This window comes from Tasmannia lanceolata, unplaced genomic scaffold (genome assembly GCF_043159265.1).
Source record: "Tasmannia lanceolata isolate RefF3 unplaced genomic scaffold, GAP_Taslan_0.1 ptg000008l, whole genome shotgun sequence".
Lineage (NCBI taxonomy): Eukaryota > Viridiplantae > Streptophyta > Magnoliopsida > Canellales > Winteraceae > Tasmannia > Tasmannia lanceolata.
Genome location: NW_027518685.1, coordinates 1,634,458 through 1,656,812, shown reverse-complemented (window position 1 = coordinate 1,656,812; position 22,355 = coordinate 1,634,458). Strand labels below are relative to the sequence as shown.

The following is a 22,355-nucleotide window of genomic DNA, read 5'->3' as shown; positions in this document are numbered from 1 at the left end:
AAGGTACGTAGAGGCTTCAAAACAAACATAAAGAATGATGGATTTTCATTCTTTATTCATTTGCAATTGCAAGCTAGCTTAGAATTTCGTAGGAATAATCAGAAAAAGCTCATATAAGAAAACAAAATCGGAACGGATGTTCCATAAATGTGTTTCATTTATCCAACATACAATTTTACAAATTTTTGGTTTTTGGGATTTTCTCACCCAAATTCTCTTTCTTCTTCTAAAATTGCATCTGGGTTTACTTCAGTTGGGTCCCCAACAGCTCAAATACATCACTTTCCTCAGCGACTCTTCTGATTGCTTGAGTTTTTCATCTCCATCTCTTCTCTTTGAAGAGGATGCCAAAGTAGCAGAAGGAGAGGAATCAAGGGACTGAGACAGTCTCTGAGCTTGCCTATATGACCCAATACTCTTCTTTGCTTGTTGATGTACAGATCTGATAGTGTAATTCCATCTACAGAAACCTTGATCTTTCAATGCCTCAATGGCTCCAACACTTGCAGCCACCATCCAAGCTCTGCTTGTAGAACTCATTTTTCTTATGCAAATTATTTCTCAGGATTTGTGGTAAAAGAAGGGGATTTTCTCAGCAGATACGGAACTAGTTTGAGTTAGATGAATACAAGCAGAGTGGGAGAAAGTTATATATAAAGAGACGGGGACTCAAAAAACCGGATGAGTTTTTCAGGGGGGAGTTGCTGGTTTTAAGAAAGCGGGATTCTGGTTTTCCCACATACCACTACCTTTTCTGTCTTCTTTACATAATATCTTTTTCTTGGTAGGTACGTTTACATAATATCTGAATTCCACTTCTGCATTCTTTACATGATCAAGTCCATTGATCCAATTGGAGATCCCAATTCCAGCCAAATGTCCTTGAATATAACTTGGTCAGATGATCATAGGCCTATGATCCATTAAGCTTGTTTAGACCTCTGTTAAGAAAATATGGGATTTGTTACCCACCTTCGCAGAAAGCCATTTTGGGCACGTGAAAATGGCTTTCTGCGAAGGTGGCTAGCAAATCCCAGAAAATTTATAACTAAGTTGCTACATTATGTAACGCTGCTGATGTTGGTACTTGGCACTAACATGTTTTGATAATTGCACTAACTCTTCTTTTTCATTTAGGTATTATTTAAACAGCAGTACAAGGTTATTACTTATTACAGTTCCCAAAAAACCACTCAAAAGCCGATTAAGAAAGAAAAAGACAACGACCAAAAAAAAAAGAAACAAAAAGACAAGGTGAGTTTGTCAAATTATTAAAACATAATAGTGCCAATATCAGTAGCCTATGTAAATACAAAACAATAGGGAAATTATACATTCTCTCCCTTTTCTTCTCGGGGCCACCACTTTGTACTGTAAAGAGAGTAGTCGACCAGTTATAAATTTATAATACAATGAGGGGGTGGCCCTGGGAAGAATAGGGGGTGAATGTACCACTTCAAAAAAATATTACTAAGGCTCCGTTTCTTTAAGGTAAAAATGGATGTAAAATTTGTTTGAGAGAACATTTCCTACACACTTGTGTAGGTAAGTTACCTACACACTACCTTAAAATACAGTGAGGGCCCACATTGTTTGGGTGATCCAAACAATTCATTTGAATGGTCCTCACATAGATAGGGTGTCCACAAAAAATCAGATCCATAGGATCATCCTAACCATTCAAACTATGGAGGCAAAAAATAGACTAATTTGTGAAGGTTTATACACGTCCATTTTACCTCCACAAATCGTAGGGTTGGGATGATCCTATGGATCTGATTTTTTGTGGACACCCTATCTATGTGAGGCCATTCAAATAAATTGTTTGGATCACCCAAACAATGTGGGCCCCCACTGTATTTTAAGGTAGTGTGTAGGTAACTTACGTACACAAGTGTGTAGGAAATGTTCTCTCAATTTGTTTATGTTCGTTTTTACAACACAAAAACAAAATTTACGTCCAATTTTTACGTCGAATGAAATAGACTATCCGTTTGGTTGCCGGATTTTTTTTGGTTATTGGGACTTTTGTGGAATTTCCGAAGGAAACCCGTGTTTGGTTGATGGGCCCAAAATATTCCCATGAACCAAAAATAAGCTTGCGGAAGAATTTTTTGATCTGAATTCCACTTCTGCCCCCTTTACATGATCAAGTCCATTAATCCAATTAGAAATCGCAGTTCCAGCCAAATGTCCTTCAATATACCTTGATGAGATGATCTTAGGCCTATGATCCATTAAGTTTGTTTAGACATGTTATGAAAATTTATAATTTAATTTCTACATTATGTAAGGGCTACTTTGGCACTACCATGTTTTGATAATTGCACTAACTCATCTTTTCATTTATTATTTAAACAGCTGTCCAGGGTTATTTCAGTTCCCAAAAAACTCTCAAAGCCAGTTAAAAAAAGGAAAAGACAAGATGAGTTTGTGAAATTATTAAAACTTAATAGTGCCAATATTAGTAGCCTATGAAAATACAAAACAATAGGGAAATGATACATTCTCCCCCTTTTCTTCTCGGGGCCATTACTTTGTAGTGTAAAACGCGTGGTCGACCAGTTATAAATATCCTAGAGGGGGGGCCCGGGAAGAAAAGGGCGTGAATATAGCACAGCACTTCACCAAAATATTACTTAGGCTCTGTTTCTTTCGAGGTAAAAATGGATTTAAAATTTGTTTTATGTTCATTTTGACAAAAAAAAACATAATTTACGTCCAATTTTTACGTAGAATGAAACGGAGCCTAAGTGATTTACGGAAGAAGAAGAAAAAAACTTGGTGTCAATAAATAACAATTGAAAACAGTTCTTAATTGTGACTTAGAAGACTTAAAAGAAGATCACATATATACATGAGAAGGTTTTGAGATCAAGATGAAAAGTACGTAAACTTAAAGAGTAAACTAAAGAATTAATTCCATAGAATTAAACAATTTACTAAATATTGTATGACTTTTCATAATTTAGTCATGAAGTTAAGGTATGAATTAAGTAAACCCATTAGACTATTATATATTCGAGTTCTTATATGGTGTGGTCCGTATAGTCATGTATTTTTCAAAATGTACTACACCAGTTACACCATAGGAAGATCCAAACTGTCCACTCGAAGGGCCCCATAAAAAGGTTGGGCCCAAAAAAATCTCTATAGATCGGAGGGTTGGGATCATCGTATGGAAATTTTTTATGCAACACCCTATTTATGTTGTGGACCATCAAATGGACGGTTTAAGCACTTAATAACTTAAATATAAAGTATTTTGGTGTGAATATTCATTGTTGTCTTCAATCTTTGAAATAAGTCACTATCCCAATGTAGACATCCCAGCCCAAGAAACTATCACTTGTTGGCCCGGTTTGTGAATTTCAGGTTCAAAAGATGGACCCGACCAGGGTTAATTTCTCAAGTAGGGTAGGGTTTTGGAAAACCAGACCCGCCCGAACCGAATTGCAAGCTGCTTAAGATGGTTTAGGCATATCCAACATAGGCCTTTCGATGTTCCAGTGAGAAAAAGTGACTCGTGCCAAGTTGTTGGAGTACAAAGAGGTAAGGCCAAACTGAAAACAACTTCGGTAGAAATAGTGAGGCCAAGGAAAGACTTGAGGGCTAGGAACATAACAGAGAACATACCTTCGAAATGATAGAATGGAAGAAAATGATCCATGCAGATGAACCCAACTAGTGTCAGAATTAGACTTAGTTAATATGAGCCAGGTAGATCCTTTCACCTTATTCTGGAAAATTTTCTAAAGGATTCATTAGCCGACCCCAAGTAAGGCTTAGTTGAGTTCAGTAGAGTTGTTTAGTTTAGTAAGTGCAACTTTACAATTATGCCACGAAGAATGGTAGCAACAAAACAAATGGCCACAAATACACCCCAAATCTACTACTATAAGCTGGGAGGAAAAGAAGTGAATTTTTTGATTTTTTTGAAAATTATATGAGAATTACACATCACCCCCAAACACATAAATACCTCTTATGCCCTAAAATTCCAAACATTTGAGTGAAAAATACCTCCTATGTCCTTAAATTCCCACGACATCAAGTGGATCGCAAGGTCGCTTGGCCGACGATAGTAACGAGTCACGAACTGATTGATTGGTAAAGGGTATTATTTTTAGCTTTTTCTTTTTCTCTTTTTTTTGGGGTTTTTTCTGTAGATGGACTGCTATGAGTTTTTTATTTTAGGGTTTTTAGTTGGTGTTTTTTCTGTAGGTAGCTATGGAGCAGTTCGATCCGTGGGCACTCTCTTGCAGACGAAGATGGAACGGTGGGTTTTTCTAATGATCGAATATTGAGTGGAATGAAAGAATTCTGTAGCATCCCCAAATCTCACTCAAATTTCCTCTACAGAAGATATTTGGGGTGCTTTTTAAGTAATTAAAAATCCCCATATTTGACTTGGTTGTATCAGGAAAGAATAGAAGCCCTAATATCTACTTCGGAATTTCCTCCAATGCAGGATGAGATCGGGGAAGGATCACAGTGACATGAGTGTAAGATGTAAGCAACAACCTCTTGCTCTCTTTTTTGCCCACGGATTTTGCATCAGGTAATAAAGCTATATATTTTCTTTTCATTTCATTTTTTGTATCAGGCTTTGGCACTTTCTCCTTCGCCAAAAAAAATATATTTATTTTTATTGTTTTTTGCTCTTCATTTATCGGTAATTCTCAACTCTAATGACATTTTGAAAACATCTATCCTCCGTTAATCCATTCCTTTTAGTTCATTGGTAGAGATGGTAATTCAATGTCTAAGAAACTTTTTTCCCTGTTTCTTCAGATCTCCATTGGTAGAAATGGACAAAATAGTTTTTTGGGTGTCTCAATACGAGATAAGAAGTTTGTGTATTTCTGGTGCTTTGTGGTTCGAAAATTTTTACATGGGTTGGTAAGACTAGGACACTACCTCCCAAGCTTTTACCGCAACTTAAGATGCTTTCCATGGTAATATTTCATAGACTCATACCATGATAGCCTGGTCTTGGCTTTGCTGCTACGGCTCTGCTTTTGGTAGAGTAATTTGCAGGTAAGTCAAATCACTCCATGCATCCAGTCACTTATGGTTCAGTATTTTTGTCAGACTTCATCAGATTTTGGGAGAGATGACTCATCATGGCCATTTCTGGTTGCTCAAATTTGCAGTGTATAATGTTCACAGCGATCACAAAAAACTTCAAGTTGACATTAATATTTGGGAAAAGGAATAAAAGAATAGCATGCAATCTTAGTGTATTTCTTGGTGCTTCTAAATTCATTGGGGAGATGGAGAAAGGACTGGAGAGATGATACCATCAAAGGAGAGAGGATTCTATGGTTGGTAATGCTTTCTTTTTGTATGCATAAGTGATTGTTTGTTATAGTTGCATGGATTTCTTAGTGAGGCCTTTCCCAACTTTCAAGTGCTCTGCCTATTCTGTATCAAATGAGAGAGGATTCTATAGTTGCATGTATTTCCTATTAAGACTCATTATTTCACTTAAGTTTCAAGTGATTCTTGCTATTGAACTGATTTTTAAGCAAATGAATCAAATCATCTCTACATACATGAAATTTGGCCATGTGGTAACTTCATGAATTTCCTTTTCTTTATAGGTTTTCTTTTTAATTATTTGAGATGGGTTTCAATTTTTGTAGGTATACTCTTTTGTTGAAGAGAGCAAAAGGGGGAACAAAATTAGTGAGTATTTTCCCAGAAGGTGTTTTCCATATCTGTAATTTTTCACTATGGGTCAAATATTTTCTTTCTTATGATGTGAATGGTTTAGTGTGGCATCTGAGTCATGTTTGCAGGGGTTTTCTCTTAAATTTGGATATTTAGGTCCCATTTTTCTTTCCCTGCATGATTTTGCCATCAAATGAATGCCACAACCATAAATCTCTAAATTTAATTTGTTTCAGCAGATATAGCTGCCGAAATTGCGTCGTCTTTAATGTTAAGGTTTTCATGATTTTTTGGTATTCCCAACAATGTATAACCCCTTATGGCCGCTTGGCTAACACTCTTTTAGACATGGGTGTAGCCCCTTATGTCCTTTACTGCAATTGTATTTATCTGGGTCCTCTCCTGAATGGGCTAACAGCTAACAACTGTCTCTTCTTTGTTTTATTTATTCCTCTCAAGCATGGTATATAATTTACAGTGTTAGCATCTTATGCTACTTTATTTATCAGGGTAATCTCTCTTCTTCCTTTTATTCACTAGATACACTGCATATGTAAACTATTTGAGATTGGTACGTATCATTGTTTCAAAAATTGAGGAATTAAATTACTTAAAAGAATGAAATGGTAATTCTTTCATTTGTCATCCACAGGTCGTCGTAATTGAGCAACTTAGAAGAGCTGTGTGTGTGACAATCTACATGTTGGAGGTTTGATCCTGCTCACTTCTACGCAAAAAGTTGCATCTCATTAGTGTTAGGATGGACTGTTGGAGTACATACACATTCCTCAATCATACTACCTTGCTGGGGTTCTTTTTTTTTACAATGGATGGGTGTTTTGATAATTGTTTCATATTTATATTTGTAGATGAAAGTGTTGATTTGCTATGCAATGGCATTTTTATTTCGAAGCTTTTGACGAACACGAGTTTTAATCTTCATAAAACTATAGAGTGTGTTCTTTGCTTTGGCAATTGATTCTTGATTGTAATTTTTAGGTTCTTTAATAATATTCCACCCCATCCTCCAATTGGAGATTGTGAAGCATGTTTGTTTCATGCGTGCATACTGCATAGTACTTTTTGTTTGACCCTTTGCGGTCACTCTTAGCAGCCATGGAGATGTAACGCTAAGAAATAGGTGAAGAGAGTTTTCAGTGGTCGAGATGAAAATTGGTAGGCAATACTAGAAAACAATTTGCAGTGTTTTTACTTATATATCATGTCTTTTAATATGGTTATGGTTGTTTGTCCATTTGGCAATCAATGGTGATATCTTTTAGAAGGCTGAAACAATGAATCTATCTTCAGTTTTTGATGACTCAAAGTCGAGCCGTAGCAACTTTATTTTACAATGGTGACTCTGAAATTTCACTACAACCATTCCAGTTACTAATTTTTATTCTCCCTCATTTTGTGACCAATCTCTTAACCTAAACTGTTATGTAAACAGAGGACTTAATTGAATAAGAAAATTTCTATATACCTATGTTGCTCCTCTATTAAGTTCTTCATAGAATAAGAAAATTTCTATATACCTATATTGCTCTTCTATTAAGTTCTTCATATTACATGACTCTTCTTCGGGTCCTTTTCCATCTTTTTCTAATGTTTTATGACGTATTGGATCCTTTCTTTCAACATAAATCTGCTCCACTCCTACTTTTAATTATGCTTGATATAGAAGCATTCGAATGTGGTAATTATAGTTCATCTAAATACTTAATGTTTCTTTGATAAACTATCAGTAGATTTTTCAATTTCTCTTTATCACCGCACAATCGATAATGGGGATTTTCTGTTTTTCTTCTTCTCATACAATTACATCATCATTTGTTTTAAATCATCACTTTTACCATCATGTCTAGCATCTTTTTTACAAATTGAATTCATTTTTTAAAACGTTTTTAGCGCATCTTATGAGTAATTTACTTTTCCATTTATATCTTTCATGAATGATTATTCTTTATTTTCTTTTCTTTTTTAAAAATACTCTATTTTAAAAAAAAAGGGTTCAATGTTTTGTTTAGTTTTGTTGTACCTGCAGGGCTCAAAGTCCAAGTGACTAATTGTAGTCTCCCGAGACCAATCAAATCCTTGAAATTTGAGGGGGACAAGAAGTGAATTGGATCTTTATTTTGTGTTAGCTTCAAGCTTTGGTTTTTTTTTTTCCATTTTCTTTATCTCCATGTTTTCTGATGAATCATTTAGTGTTCTTTGTTTTGACGTGCACCGCACGGCGGGTCTTTACTAGTAAGCATAAAGGTATCTACTCACCCCTAGATTTTTGGGTTTAAAAAGATGGACAAAATCAAATGTTTGGAGTGGGCCTGGTTTACAAAAGAACTATATATCATCCTATTGCTTGGGGTACCCTTTGTCGACCTAGAAGAAGGTGGGACGGGCATTCGAACCCCCTATGATATAAATCGTGCTAATCAGCTTCGGTGCTTGTGGAGGATCTTGAATACGTCTGAGAATCCTTGGGTTGAGTGGTTCCACCGGAAATACCTCTGAGGCCGTAACTTCTGGGTGATTAAACCTCCGAAGAACTTATCTTGGGGGGAAGGGGGATCTTTCGAAGTAAGGAAATTGCAAAGGAGAACATTTGTTACATAATCGGTGATTTCATTTATCCCCCCTAAATTCAACGGTTGATCAGTTCATTGTTAATGGGAAATGGGATAATATATTTGATAACCCATGGCTCAAGGAACTGAAAACTATCCTGGATTCCTCCCTTGTTGTTCCTGGAGGAGCTAATACTCCTGTTTGGAAGCCATGTATTGATGGTCTGTTCACAATGAAATCAGCATGGAACCAAGTGTGAACAAAGTACCAGAAAATCATTTGGCATTCTTCAGTTTGGTTCAAGGGCCATATTCCCAAACACGGATTTACATCTTGGCTGGCTATGAACCAGAAGCTGGCTACTCGAGACAGACTGTTCTTCCTCGGACCGGACAGGGAGACCCGCTGTCTCCTGTGCAACTCAGAAGCAGAAACAGTGAACCACCTCTTCTTCTCATGCTCCTTTTCCTCCTGGATATGGAGGTCTGTCCTGTGGCGTTTCACGCATAGGAGAAAACCAAAGCCTACCCTTCAAGGGGAGGAGGAATGGATGAGAACAAATTTCACAGGGAGAGGCCAAGCAGCGACGGCAATTCGTATTGCATTTGGTGCTACTATTTACATGATCTGGATGGAGCGTAATGGAAGGATTCATGATAAGTTGCCAAACCATAAACAATACATTCTCAGGAATGTTCTTGCCTTGGTTAGAACTAGGAGCCTCTATTTGAATCTCAAAGACAAGTTCAGCCATCGGAATACAGTCATTGCTGCCAAGCAATGATAAGGGGGAGTGTTTTACCCAAGCAAGGATAAGGGGGAGTGCTACTGGATCAGACCTGACTCCGGGTGGACGAAACTCAATACTGATGCCTCTCTCACTGAGGAAGGTGCTGGGATTGGTGGTTGATTGAGGAATCATGATGGTGATGCTGTGGCCTTGTTCTCCCTCCAATCTCAACCCGGTCCCATCCATGACCTTGAACTTGAGGCTATCCTGTAAGGACTCATCCTTTCTAAAGAAAAGAACACCACTAAACTGTGGATAGAATCAGATTCCATGAATACTGTGCATATCATAAAAGGAGAAGTTAAGTGTCCCGGGAGGAAAAAGCCCGCCATGGAGAGAATCAGGTCCCTCCTTGTAGAGAAAGAAGAATGGAAGATTTCTCATTGTTGGAGAGAAGCAAATTGCCCTGCTGACTTCTTATCCAAAAGAAACCGCCCCATCAAGGGGAGTGGATATTGATCTTTATTCTGCCCCCTTCCCTCTTATGGATATGATTTGTAATGATGCCAATGGCTCTAGCCATCTCCGATTGTAATTCCCATTTCTTTGATTCTTAATAACATTCTGGTAGGGGTCCTGCCTAATCGCAGCTTGCCTATAAAAATAAAAAAAACTAAATGATGGTAAGTTCACTCTTTCAAATGAAAGCTACGTAGAGGCATCAAAACAAACAGAGAATTGGCAGATTAAGTCAATACGTATAAAGAATGATGGATTTTCATTCTTTATTCATTTGCAATTGCAAGCTAGCTTAGAATTTGGTAGGAAAAATCAGAAAAAGCTCATATAAGAAAACAAAATCGGAACGGATGTTCCATAAATGTGTTTCATTTATCCAACATACAATTTTACAAATTTTTGGTTTTTGGGATTTTCTCTCCCAAATTCTCTTTCTTCTTCTAAAATTACATCTGGGTTTACTTCAGTTGGGTCCCCAACAGCTCAAATACATCACTTTCCTCAGCGACTCTTCTGATTGCTTGAGTTTTTCATCTCCATCTCTTCTCTTTGAAGATGACAACGTAGCAGAAGGAGAGGAATCAAGGGAGTGAGACAGTCTCTGCGCTTGCCTATATGACCCAATACTCTTCTTTGCTTGTTGATGTACAGATCTGATAGTGTAATTCCATCTGCAGAAACCTTGATCTTTCAATGCCTCAATGGCTCCAACACTTGCAGCCACCATCCAAGCTCTGCTTGTAGAACTCATTTTTCTTATGTAAATTATTTGTCAGGATTTGTGGTATCGAAAAGAAGGGGATTTTCTCAGCAGATAAGAAACTGGTTTGAGTTAGATGAATACAAGCAGAGTGGGAGAGAGTTATATATAAAGAGACGTGGACTCAAAAACCGGATGAGTTTTTCAGGGGGTGAGTTGCTGGTTTTAAGAAAGCGGGATTCTGGTTTTCCCACATACCAGCGCCTTTTTTGTCTTCTTTACATAATATCTTTTTCTTGGTAGGTACGTTTACATAATATCTGAATTCCACTTCTGCATTCTTTACATGATCAAGTCCATTGATCCAATTGGAGATCCCAATTCCAGCCAAATGTCCTTGAATATAAGTTGGTCAGATGATCATAGGCCTATGATCCATTAAGCTTGTTTAAACCTCTGTTAAGAAAATATAGGATTTGCCACCCACCTTCGCAGAAAGCCATTTTGGGCACGCGAAAATGGCTTTATGCGAAGGCTGGTAAGAAATCCCAGAAAATTTATAACTTAGTTCCTACATCATGTAAAGGCTGCTGATGTTGGCACTAACATGTTTTCATAATTGCACTAACTCTTCTTTTCATTTAGGTATTATTTAAACAGCTGTACAAGGTTATTACTTATTACAGTTCCCAAAAACCACTCAAAAGCCGATTAAGAAAGAAAAAGACACCGACCAAAAAAAAAGAAATAAAAGGACAAGGTGAGTTTGTCAAATTATTAAAACATAATAGTGCCAATAACAGTAGCCTGTGTAAATACAAAACAATAGGCAAATGATACATTCTCTCCCTTTTCTTCTCGGGGCCACCACTTTGTACTGTAAATAGAGTAGTCGACCAGTTATAATACAATGAGGGGGTGGCCCTGGGAAGAAAAGGGGGTGAATATACCACTTCAAAAAAATATTACTAAGGCTCCGTTTCTTTCAAGGTAAAAATGGATGTAAAATTTGTTTATGTTCGTTTTTACAACACAAAAACAAAATTTACGTCCAATTTTTACATCAAATGAAACAGACTATCCGTTGGTTGATGGGCCCAAAATATTCCCAGGAACCAAAAATAAGGTTGCAGAAGATTTTTTTATTTTTATTTTTTCTTCCCAACAGTTCAACCAAAAAAAGGGATTTTTTTTTTCTTCCCAACAGTTCAACCAAACATGGGTTTTTTATTTTACCGTGATACTTCCAGGGGAGATTTTTTTTTCCCACCAATCTCCCAGTGAGTTTTTTGTTCCACAGAAATCCAAAGAACCAAAACAATTCCGGCAACCAAATGGATGATTTACAACAAAAAAAAAAAAACTGTCAATAAATAACAATTGAAAACAGTTCTTAATTGTGACTTGGAAGACATACATGAGAAGGTTTTGAGATCAAGATGAAAAGTACGTAAACTTAAAGAGTAAACTAAAGAATTAATTCCATAGAATTTAACAATCTAGTAAATATTTGTACGACTTTTCATAATGTAGTCATGAAATTAAGGTATAAATTAAGTAAACCCATTAGACTATTATATATTCGAGTTCTTATAAGGTGTAGTCCGTATAATCATGTATTTTTCAAAATGTACTGCACGACATACACCATAGGAAGATCCAACTGTCCACTTGATGGGCCACAATGTAAATAGGTTGTGCCCAAAAAATCTCTATAGACCGGAGGGTTGGGATCATCCTTTGGAAATTTTTTATGGCACACCCTATTTATGTTGTGGACCATCAAATGGATGGTTTAAGCACTTGATAACTCAAATTTAAAGGATTTTGGTGTGAATACTCATTGTTGTCTGCAATCTTTGAAATAAGTCACTATCCTAATGTAGACATCCCGACCCAAGAAACTATCATTTGTTGGTCCGGTTTATGAATCTCGGGTTCAAAAGATGGACCTGACCAGAGATAATTCCTCAAGTAGGGTAGGGTTCTGGAAAACCAGACAAGCCCGACCCGAGTTGCAACCCGCTGAAGATGGTTTTGGCATATCCAATATAGGCCTTTGGCCGTTTCAGTGAGAAGAAGTGACTCGTGCCAAGTTGATGGAGTAAAAAGAGGTAAGGACAAACCGAAAATACTTCGGTAGAAACATTGAGGAAAGACTTGAAGGCTAGGAGAACATGACATTGGATAGGATAAAATGGAAGAAAATGATCCATGTTGACGAACCTAACTAATGTTAAGATTAGACTTAGTCAATATGAGCTAGGCAGATCCTTTCACCTTCTTCATGAAGATTTTCTAAAGGATTCATTAGCTGACCCCAACTAGTTTGGGACAAAGGATTAGTTGAGTTGAGTTGTTGAGTTTATTAAGTGCAAGTTTACAATTATGCCATGAAGAATGCTAGCTACAAAACAAATGCCCACAAATACACCCCAAATAAGCATAAAGGTATCTACTCACCCCTAGATTTTTTGGGTTTAAGAAGATGGACAAAACTAAATGATCGTAGGTTCACTCTTTGAAATGAAAGGTGAGAGGCATAAAAACAAACAGAGAAATGACAAATTAAGTCAGTACGTAAAAAGAATGATAGATTTTCATTCTTTATTCATTCGCAATTGCAATTTACCTCAGAATTTCGTAGGAAAAATCAGGAAAAGCTCATATAAGAAAACAAAATGGGAACGGATCTTCCATAAATATGTTTCATTTATCTAACATACAATTGTATAAATTTTTGGTTTTTGGGATTTTCCCACCCAAATTCTCTTTGGCTCTGTTCACTTGTTTTCCCAGGAAAGGAAAAGAAGAGGTTACCCGGGAATCTGACGTGGCATTAGGAAAAGAAATTCAGGGAAACTGTGTAGGAAAAGGTTTCCCGTGCCTGTTCACGTGCGCAGGAACTGTGCAGGAAAAGGTTTCCCGAGAAACTGCTTGCTCACCTTTTTTCACTAATTTTCCCGGGAAAGCAAATCTAGTGGGATTTGATTTCCCACACTTGTGAGAAAAGAGACATTTCCACATCATTTTTGGCAATTTACATGTCATTATTGGACATTTTCCACCTAAGCTTGTTACTTTCTCGGGAAAGCAAGTGAACACCAGAATTCTGTCTTGTCAAGGAAAAAAGAGGCTGTTTTCCAGGGATTTGCTTTCCCGGGAACGCAAGTGAACAGAGCCTTTCTTCTTCTAAAATTCCATCTTGGTTTTTCTTCAGTTGGGTCCCCAACAGCTCAAATACATCACTTTCCTTAGCGACTCTTCTGATTGCTTGAGTTTCTCATCTCCATCTCTTCTCTTTGAAGATGCCAAAGTAGCAGAAGGAGAGGAATCAAGGGAGCGAGATAGTCTCTGCGCTTGCCTATATGACCCAATACTCTTCTTTGCTTGTTGATGTACAGATCTGATAGTGTAATTCCATCTGCAGAAACCTTGATCTTTCAATGCCTCAATGGCTCCAACACTTGCAGCCACCATCCAAGCTCTGCTTGTAGAACTCATTTTTCTTTTGTAACTTATTTCTCAGGATTTGTGGTATTGAAAAGAAGGGATTTTCTCAGAAGATAAGGAACTGGTTTGAGTTTGATGAATAAAAGCAGAGTGGGAGAAAGTTATATATAAAGAGACGTGGACTCAAAAACCGGATGAGTTTTTCAGGGGGTGAGTTGCTGGTTTTAAGAAAGCGGGATTCTGGTTTTCCCACATACCAGCGCCTTTTTTGTCTTCTTTGCAGGAAAATGCTAAAAAAGAGAGAGAAACGTTTTTGTCTTCTCTACAAGACACCTAGCTCCACTTATTCCGCGTTTACATAATATCTGAATTCCACTTCTTTACATGATCAAGTCCATTGATCCAATTGGAGGTCCTAATTCCAGCCAAATGTCTTTGAAAATACCCTGATCTTAGGCCTACCCTGATCTTAGGCCTATGATCCATTAAGCTTGTTTAGACCTCTGTTAAGAAAATATGGGATTTGCTACCCACCTTCTCAGAAAGCCATTTTGGGCACGCGAAATGGCCTTCTGCGATGGTTGGTAGGAAATCCCAGAAAATTTATAACTTAGTTGCTCCATTATGTAAAGGCTGCTGATGTTGGCAGTAACATGTTTTGATAATTGCACTAACTCATCTTTTCATTTAGGTATTATTTAAACAGCTGTACAAGGTTATTACTTATAACAGTTCCCAAAAACCACTCAAAAGCCAATTAAGAAAGAAAAAGACACTGACCAAAAAAAAGAAACAAAAAGACAAGGTGAGTTTGTCATATTATTGAAACATAATAGTGCCAATATCAGTAGCCTATGTAAATACAAAACAATAGGGAAATGATACATTCTCTCCCTTTTCTTCTCGGGGCCACCACTTTGTACTGTAAAGAGAGTAGTCGACCAGTTATAAATTTATAATACAATGAGGGGGTGGCCCTGGGAAGAAAAGTGGGTGAATATACCACTTCAAAAAAATATTATTAAGGCTCCGTTTCTTTCAAGGTAAAAATGGATGTAAAATTTGTTTTATGTTCATTTTTACAACAAAAAAACAAAATTTACGTCCAATTTGTACGTCGAATGAAACAGAACCTATTCTCCATTTGGTTGCCAGAATTTTTTAGGTTGTTTGGACTTTCGTAGAATTTCCGCAGAAAACCCACGTTTGGTTGCTGGGCCCAAAATAATCCCAGGAACCAAAAGAACCCCGCACGAAACCCTACCATGAAAAAAAAAAATACTCCCAGGAACTAAAAATAAGCTTGCAGAAGATTTTTTTTTCTTCCCAACAGTTCAACCAACCAAATAAAGCAAAAAAAATTTCTCACCATAGTCTGGTCAACCAAACATGGGATTTTTATTTTACCGGGATACTTCCAGGGAGTTTCTTTTTCCACCAACCTCCCAGGGAGTTTTTTGTTCCACAGAAATCCAAAGAACCAAAAAAATTCTGGCAACCAAACGGATGATTTACAACAACAACAACAAAAAACGGTGTCAATAAATAACAATTGAAAACAGTTCTTAATTGTAACTTGGAAGACATACATGAGAAGGTTTTGAGATCAAGATGAAAAGTACGTAAACTTAAAGAGTAAACTAAAGAATTAATTCCATAGAATTAAACCATCTAGTAAATATTTGTATGACTTTTCATAATGTAGTCATGAAATTAAGGTATAAATTAAGTAAACCCATTAGACTATTATATATTTCAGTTCTTATTAGGTGTAGTCCGTATAGTCATGTATTTTTCAAAATATACTGCACGACTTACACCATAGGAAGATCCAAACTGTCCACTTGATGGGCCACAACGTAAAAACGTAAATAGGTTGTGCCCAAAAAATCTCTATAGATCGGAGGGTTGGGATCATCCTTTGGAAATTTTTTATGGCACACCCTATTTATGTTGTGGACCATCAAATGGACGGTTTAAGCACTTGATAACTTAGATTTAAAGGATTTTGGTGTGAATATTCATTGTTGTCTGCAATCTTTGAAATAACTCACTATCCTATTGTAGACACCCTGACCCAAGAAACTATTACTTGTTGGTCCGGTTTATGAATCTCGGATTCAAAAGATGGACCCGATTGACTAGAGATAATTCCTCAAGTAGGGTAGGGTTCTGGAAAACCAGACAAATCCGACCCGAGTTGCAACCCGCTTAAGATGGTTTTGGCATATCCAACGTAGGCTTTTGGACGTTCCAGCGAGAAGAAGTGACTCGTGCCATATTGATGGAGTAAAAAGAGGTAGGGACAGACCGAAAATACTTCGGTAGAAACATTGAGGAAAGACTAGAGGACTAGGAGAACATGACCATGGATAGGATAAAATGGAAGAAAATGATCCATGTAAACGAACCCAACTAGTGCTAGGATTAGACTCAGTCAATATGAGCCAGCCAGATCCTTCCACCTTCTTCATGAAAATTTTCTAAATGATTCATTAGCCGACCCAACTAGTTTGGGAGAGGCTTAGTTGAGTTGAGTTGTTGAGTTTATTAAGTGCAAGTTTACAATTATGCCATGAAGAATGCTAGCTACAAAACAAATATGCCCACAAATACACCCCAAATAAGCATAAAGGTAATCTACTCACACCTAGATTTTTTGGGTTTCAGAAGATGAACAAAACTAAATGATCGTAGGTTCACTCTTTGAAATGAAAGGTACGTAGAGCCATAAAAACAAACAGAGAAATGACAAATTACGTCAATATGTATAAAGAATGATGGATTTTCGTTCTTTATTCATTCGCAATTGCAATCTACCTCAGAATTTCGTAGGAAAAATCAGGAAAAGCTCATATAAGAAAACAAAATCGGAACGGATCTTCCATAAATATGTTTCATTTATCTAACGTACAATTGTACAAATTTTTGGTTTTTGGGATTTTCCCACCCAAATTCTCTTTCTTCTTCTAAATTTCCATCTTGGGTTTTCTTCAGTTGGGTCCCCAACAGCTCAAATACATCACTTTCCTTAGCGACTCTTCTGATTGCTTTAGTTTCTCATCTCCATCTCTTCTCTTTGAAGATGCCAAAGTAGCAGAAGGAGAGGAATCAAGGGAGCGAGACAGTCTCTGCGCTTGCCTATATGACCCAATACTCTTCTTTGCTTGTTGGTGTACAGATCTGATAGTGTAATTCCATCTGCAGAAACCTTGATCTTTCAATGCCTCAATGGCTCCAACACTTGCAGCCACGATCCAAGCTTTGCTTGTAGAACTCATTTTTCTTTTGTAACTTATTTCTCTGGATTTATGTATTGAAAAGAAGGGGATTTTCAGTAGATAAGGAACTGGTTTGCGTTAGATGAATAAAAGCAGAGTGTGAGAAAGTTATATATAAAGAGACGATGACTCAAAAACCAGGTGAGTTTTTCAGCGGGGGGATTGCTGGTTTTGAAAAAGCGGGGTTCTGGTTTTACCACATACCAGCGGCTATTTTGTCTTCTTTGCACGAAAATGTTAAAAAAGAGAGGCACATTTTCGCCCTCTCTACAAGATACCTAGCTCCACTTCTGCCATGTTTACATAATCAGATTCATTAATCTGAATTCCACTTCTTCCGCCTTTGGCCCTGTTTGTTTCAGATTATAAGTTTATAACAACAAGTTGTTGGTCCCAGACCAATTATTAGAATCAAAATTAAACATAAATTTGAGTACAATAATTGGTTTGGGACTCACAATCAGTTATCATAATCTCAAACAAACAGGGCCTTTACACGATCACGTCCATTGATCCTATTGGATATCACAATTCCAGCCAAATGTCCCTGATTATACCTTCATAAGATGATCTTAGGCCTATGATCCATTAAGTTTGATTAGACTACTGTTATGAAAATTTATAATTTAGGTTCTACATTATGTAAGGGCTACTGATGTTGGCACTACCATGTACCATGTTTTGATCATTGCACTAACTCATCTTTTCAGATGTCCAAGTTTATTACAGTTTGTGAAATTATTAAAACATAATAGTGCCAATATCATTAGCCTATGTAGATACAAAAAAAATAGGGAAATGATACATTCTCCCCCTTTTCTTCCCGGGGCCACCACTTTGTATTGTAAAAACTAAAAAGAGTAGCAGACAAGTTAGGGTTGCAACTCGGGTCGGGTTTTTTTGGGCAAAATCCGTGATTCTTAAACCCGACCCGACCCGAGAAATCCCTACCCAAGATAATTTCTCGGGTCGGGTCGGGTCGGGTTTTTCCGCATTGCCGCCTCCAACTTCATGCAATGCGTTTATTTTTATTCCAAATTGTCCTAATTTACTCTAAACCCACTTTAAACCTGATTTTAACATGTTGATTGAAACATGTTGATAAGTGATATGATTAGACAAAGTATGATTTAAACATTTTCTAATTCTCAATGAACTCGTTAGTGGCCAGACTGATCTGTAAGCTTTTAAACACTACTCACTAAATATTTATGCAAAACACAGGTTCTGAGGTTCTATAAAAAAAGAATGCAGTTATGGCCTTTGTTTGCCTATAGAGAATGACATAAAATTATTTTTGTGGTGGTGAAATACTGATACGTATCCTACAAACATGTATTTGAATGGAAAGCATGAATAAAATGGACAATCAAATATGAGTAAAGATGCCACTGTAAACAAATTAAAGAACTACAAAGATTATTTTATGCAAGAAATAGACCTTCTTATGACTTCGATGGCCATTAGAGCAATAGGCAATTGAGGCATAAATGTGAGAAATAGACCTTCTTTCGTTCGTGTCTTACACTCTTACTGTCTTGGTGAGATGAGAAATGAGAAATACTAAATTACTCATATCAATGTTATTATTTATAACTTATAATATTAAAAAAGGAATAAATGGGGGTTTTCGGGCGGGCCGGATTTTCCACCTTTAAAACCGGCCCAACCCGAGAATCACTCGGGCTTTGGAAAAGTAAACCCGGCCCAACAACTTACCCGGCCACTTTGAACCCGACCCATGCTTTTTTCGGGCCGGGCTGATGCGGGCTGGGTAAAACCCGACCCAAGTTGCAACCCTAAGACCAGTTATAGATACACTAGAAAGGGTGGCCCCGGCAAGAAAAGGGGGTGAATATACCACTTAACAAAAAAATTACTAAGGCTCCGTTTCTTTCAAGGTTCAACAAAAAAACAAATTTTATGTCCAATTTTTACGTAGAAAGAAACGGGGCCTAAGGGATTTACAACAACAACAACAACAAAAAAGATAAAAAATTTGTGTCAATAAACAACAATTGAAAACAGTTCTTAATTGTGACCTAGAAGACTTACAAGAACACATACATGCGAAGGTTTTGCGGTTAAAGTGATTGAGATGAAAAGTATGTAATCTTAAAGAGTAAACTAAAGAATTAATTCCATAGAATTAAACAATCTACTAAATATTTGTACGACTTTTCATAGTGTAGTCATGAAATTAAGGTATAAATTAAGTAAACCCATTAGACTATTATATATTCAAGTTTTTATATGGTGTAAGCCCGAATAGTCATGTATTTTTTGAAAATGTGATGTACGGCTTGCACCATAGGACGATCCAAACCGTTCATTCGATGGGCCACAGTGTAAATAGGGTGTGCCCAAAAAACCTCTATAGATAGGAAATTTGGGATCATCCTATGGAAATGATTTTTTATGGCACACCCTATATATTTACATTGTGGACCATCAAATGGACGGTTTGGATCATCCTATGGTGTAAGCAGTACGGTTTGGATCATCCTATGGTGTTAACGTAATTTGCCGTAAAAAAGCGTGAAGTCTGCCCACAATTCACATTAAGAGAAAAGGGGGGTGGGGTTTGGAAAAATCATTGCCCTTCGAAAATACTGGACAATACCTGCTTACACCATACAAAATCTCTATTGATTCAATTATAACTAAGGTTGTAACTTGAGTCGAGTTTTACCTGACTTGAATCGACCTGATCCGAAAATATACTTGGTTGGGTTCTGAAATAAAAGGGTCTTATGTTGGATCGGTTTTCAGTTTGAAAAACCCAACCCAAACCAATCTCAGTTCAGGTTATGTTTTAAAAGAAAAAGCACATGAAACCCGACCCGACTCTTGCAGGAGTACTTTAAATTTCTTAAATATCTCTTGGGACAAATTATTTTTTAATATATTGATACAATTGTCTGTCATGAGGTGATCAAGTTTTTAATGTGAAAATTAGCTTTCTTATTAAATTTAACCAGTTGACAACTTAAATTTAAAGAAGTTTGGTGTGAATATTCATTGTTGTCTGCAATCTTTGAAATAAGTCACTATCCTAATCTAGACATCCCAACGCAAGAAACTATCACTGATAGGTCTGGTTTATGAATCTCGGGTTCAAAAGATGGACCCAACCAGATATAATTTCTCAGGAAGGGTAGGGTTCAGGAAAACCAGACCCAGCCCGACCCGACTTGCAACCCTATTTGTAACATTAAGTGCAAGTTTACAAATATGCCAATATGCCGTGAATAATCAGGAGAAGCATCAAAACAAACAGGGATAAGACAAATTAAATCAATATGTATGAAGATTAAAGAATGATGAATTTTCATTCGCAATTGCAAGCTACCTTAGAATTTCGTAGGAAAAATCAGGAAAAGCTCATGTAAGAAAACAAAATCGGAACGGATCTTCCATAAATACGTTTCATTTATCAAACATGTACTGTACAATTTTTTGGTTTGAGGGATTTCCCTCCGAAATTCCCTTTTTCTTCTTCCAAAATCCCATCTGGGTTTTGTTCAGTTGGGTCCCCAACAACTCAAATACATCACTTTCCTCAATGACTCTTCTGACCGCTTGAGTTTCTCGTCTCCATTTCTTCTGTTGGAAGATACCAAAGTAGAAGAGGAGGAAGAATCGAGTGAGCGAGAGAGACCCTGTGCTTGCCTATATGACCCCATATTCTTCTTTGCCTGCTGTTGTAATGATCTGATAGCGTAATTCCACCTACAGAACCCTTGATCTTTCAACGCCTCTACAGCTCCAACACTCGCAGCCACAATCCATGCTCTGCTCGTAGAACTCATCTTTCTTTTCTAACTTATTAATTTCTCTTCTGATTTTGTGGTATTGAAAAGGGGATTTTCAGTAGATACAGAAGTGGTTTGTGTGTTTACGAAATGAAAACGGACTTGTAGAAAGTCTTAATATAAAGAGAGAAAAGGAAGCAAAAACCGGGGGCGGTTTTTTGTGGGAGAGTTGCTGGTTTTTTAAAAAAAAAACAGAAACCTTTTTGTTCTAACAAACCAGCTGCTACTTTGATTTCCATGCGTACAAGGAACAGCTGTGTTTGTTCTGGCCCATTGTAAAACTGAAATAATATTACCACGACCATATTTTGATAATTGCACTAACATATCTTGTCTTTTATACTTTAAAGAGCTATCAGTCTATCAGATGCTGCCAAAAAGCGTCAGAAGCCCATTAAAAAAGAAATGACAACCCAAAGTGCAATTATTAAAAGGTGGTAGTGCCAATAGCAATACCCTTGTAAATGGTACTACAGTATTTTGAATGTCACACTCCGATCAGGAACTGAATATTAGAGGGTTGATCCTAACCGTCTATAGATCCGATGGTTAGGATCAACCTATTTAGGCTGTGACCCATCTAATGGACGTTTTCGATCATCCTATTGTGCGGCCATCCGTACTTTTTAATAATGTGAGGAGTGCGATCATCAAAATACGGTAGCGGTGATATCATTTCCCTAAAAATCATAATAATTAAAAACTCGTCTTACATTGGGTGTCAGACTAATGCATTCCCGTGGACTCTTTTCGAAGAAAACCGCTGCCACGTTTCTGGGAGCGGAATCCCACTCTTTTCCCTTGGTTTCACAAAACCACTACCTTCCAAGATGAAAATCCGCTTTTCTCAGCCTGTGTTTTACCACATCTATTTATATAGCCTCTTATATTCTCCATTGCATTCGCAGAAAAAACATTAGTTAGCCATTAGCCATTAGCCATTAGCCATTAATCCCTGACACTTGTCCTGATTCTTCAGAGAAATGGGCAGTACACGGGAGTGTAGATGGGAGTCGACCTTCAAATACATGCAAAAAAGCACGGTGGAGGATTCCGAAAAGTCTGACCAAATGAGGCGGTTTTCGGGGTGTTTGGCTCTCACCAAGAGTAAAAAGGAAGACCATAAACGGAAACGTGAAGAAGAGAAGGCGGAGACAGTCATGCACTTGATTTGCTGGGGACCCAATTGAGAGACTGTGCTCTTGTACTTTTCTTTTCTGTTTTTGGAGTCTATTATTTATTTGTGGAGTTTTTATACGGTGTAAGGCCTTACAACAATACGGTAGGGGTACCGCTCTTAATACATTTACAGGGCTTTAGGACTTTTGTAATACGATTTCTTTGTTTTTTTTGTTTTTACTATCATTGAGTTCTACTGCTTTCTGTGGAAGTACAATGGAACGCGCCGGTATAATATATTCCTAGTTGATAGAAGTACAATGGAAATTTCCATTTTCAAGAATTGAGGATTAATTTGGTCATTTTAAATTTAGGGGTATGAAAATGGAGCAAGATCGGATCAGATTCACCTATGTTTTAGTCCCGATGGTCTATTCAGATCTCTTACCGGTGGGATTCATTTCCAGATCCTACGCCCATATAGAATCCGG

The 22,355-nt window shown here is 37.2% G+C and overlaps 5 protein-coding genes and 1 long non-coding RNA gene across 10 annotated transcripts; 1 reads left to right on the top strand and 5 right to left on the bottom strand.

The window, feature by feature from the left end:
- Positions 1-114: 114 nt before the first annotated feature.
- On the bottom strand, positions 115-744 carry LOC143882519 (uncharacterized). Its single transcript, XM_077386001.1, has one exon. The coding sequence runs from the start codon at positions 538-540 to the stop codon at positions 250-252; it is 291 nt and encodes a 96-aa protein (XP_077242116.1). The 5' UTR covers positions 541-744; the 3' UTR covers positions 115-249.
- Positions 745-4,045: 3,301 nt separating this feature from the next.
- LOC143883879 (uncharacterized) lies at positions 4,046-9,621 on the top strand. Of its 5 annotated transcripts, none has more exons than XR_013252584.1 (7): positions 4,046-4,117; positions 4,225-4,279; positions 4,472-4,561; positions 4,795-5,040; positions 5,157-5,327; positions 5,649-5,691; positions 6,329-9,621. It is a non-coding gene; the product is annotated as an uncharacterized LOC143883879 (long non-coding RNA). The 5 variants fall into 5 exon arrangements; XR_013252581.1 differs by having other exon boundaries at positions 4,063-4,117; positions 4,207-4,279; XR_013252583.1 differs by lacking the exon at positions 4,046-4,117 and having other exon boundaries at positions 4,135-4,279; positions 5,157-5,331.
- A 203-nt stretch (positions 9,622-9,824) lies between these two features.
- On the bottom strand, positions 9,825-10,401 carry LOC143883878 (uncharacterized). The gene has a single exon (XM_077387195.1). It carries the CDS (start codon positions 10,245-10,247, stop codon positions 9,960-9,962), a length of 288 nt encoding a protein of 95 aa, XP_077243310.1. The 5' UTR covers positions 10,248-10,401; the 3' UTR covers positions 9,825-9,959.
- Positions 10,402-12,865: 2,464 nt separating this feature from the next.
- Positions 12,866-13,810, bottom strand: LOC143882518 (uncharacterized). Its single transcript, XM_077386000.1, has one exon. It carries the CDS (start codon positions 13,698-13,700, stop codon positions 13,413-13,415), a length of 288 nt encoding a protein of 95 aa, XP_077242115.1. The 5' UTR covers positions 13,701-13,810; the 3' UTR covers positions 12,866-13,412.
- A 2,696-nt stretch (positions 13,811-16,506) lies between these two features.
- Positions 16,507-17,028, bottom strand: LOC143882517 (uncharacterized). Its single transcript, XM_077385999.1, has one exon. It carries the CDS (start codon positions 16,928-16,930, stop codon positions 16,643-16,645), a length of 288 nt encoding a protein of 95 aa, XP_077242114.1. The 5' UTR covers positions 16,931-17,028; the 3' UTR covers positions 16,507-16,642.
- Positions 17,029-20,319: 3,291 nt separating this feature from the next.
- On the bottom strand, positions 20,320-20,930 carry LOC143882516 (uncharacterized). Its single transcript, XM_077385997.1, has one exon. It carries the CDS (start codon positions 20,740-20,742, stop codon positions 20,455-20,457), a length of 288 nt encoding a protein of 95 aa, XP_077242112.1. The 5' UTR covers positions 20,743-20,930; the 3' UTR covers positions 20,320-20,454.
- Positions 20,931-22,355: the final 1,425 nt, after the last annotated feature.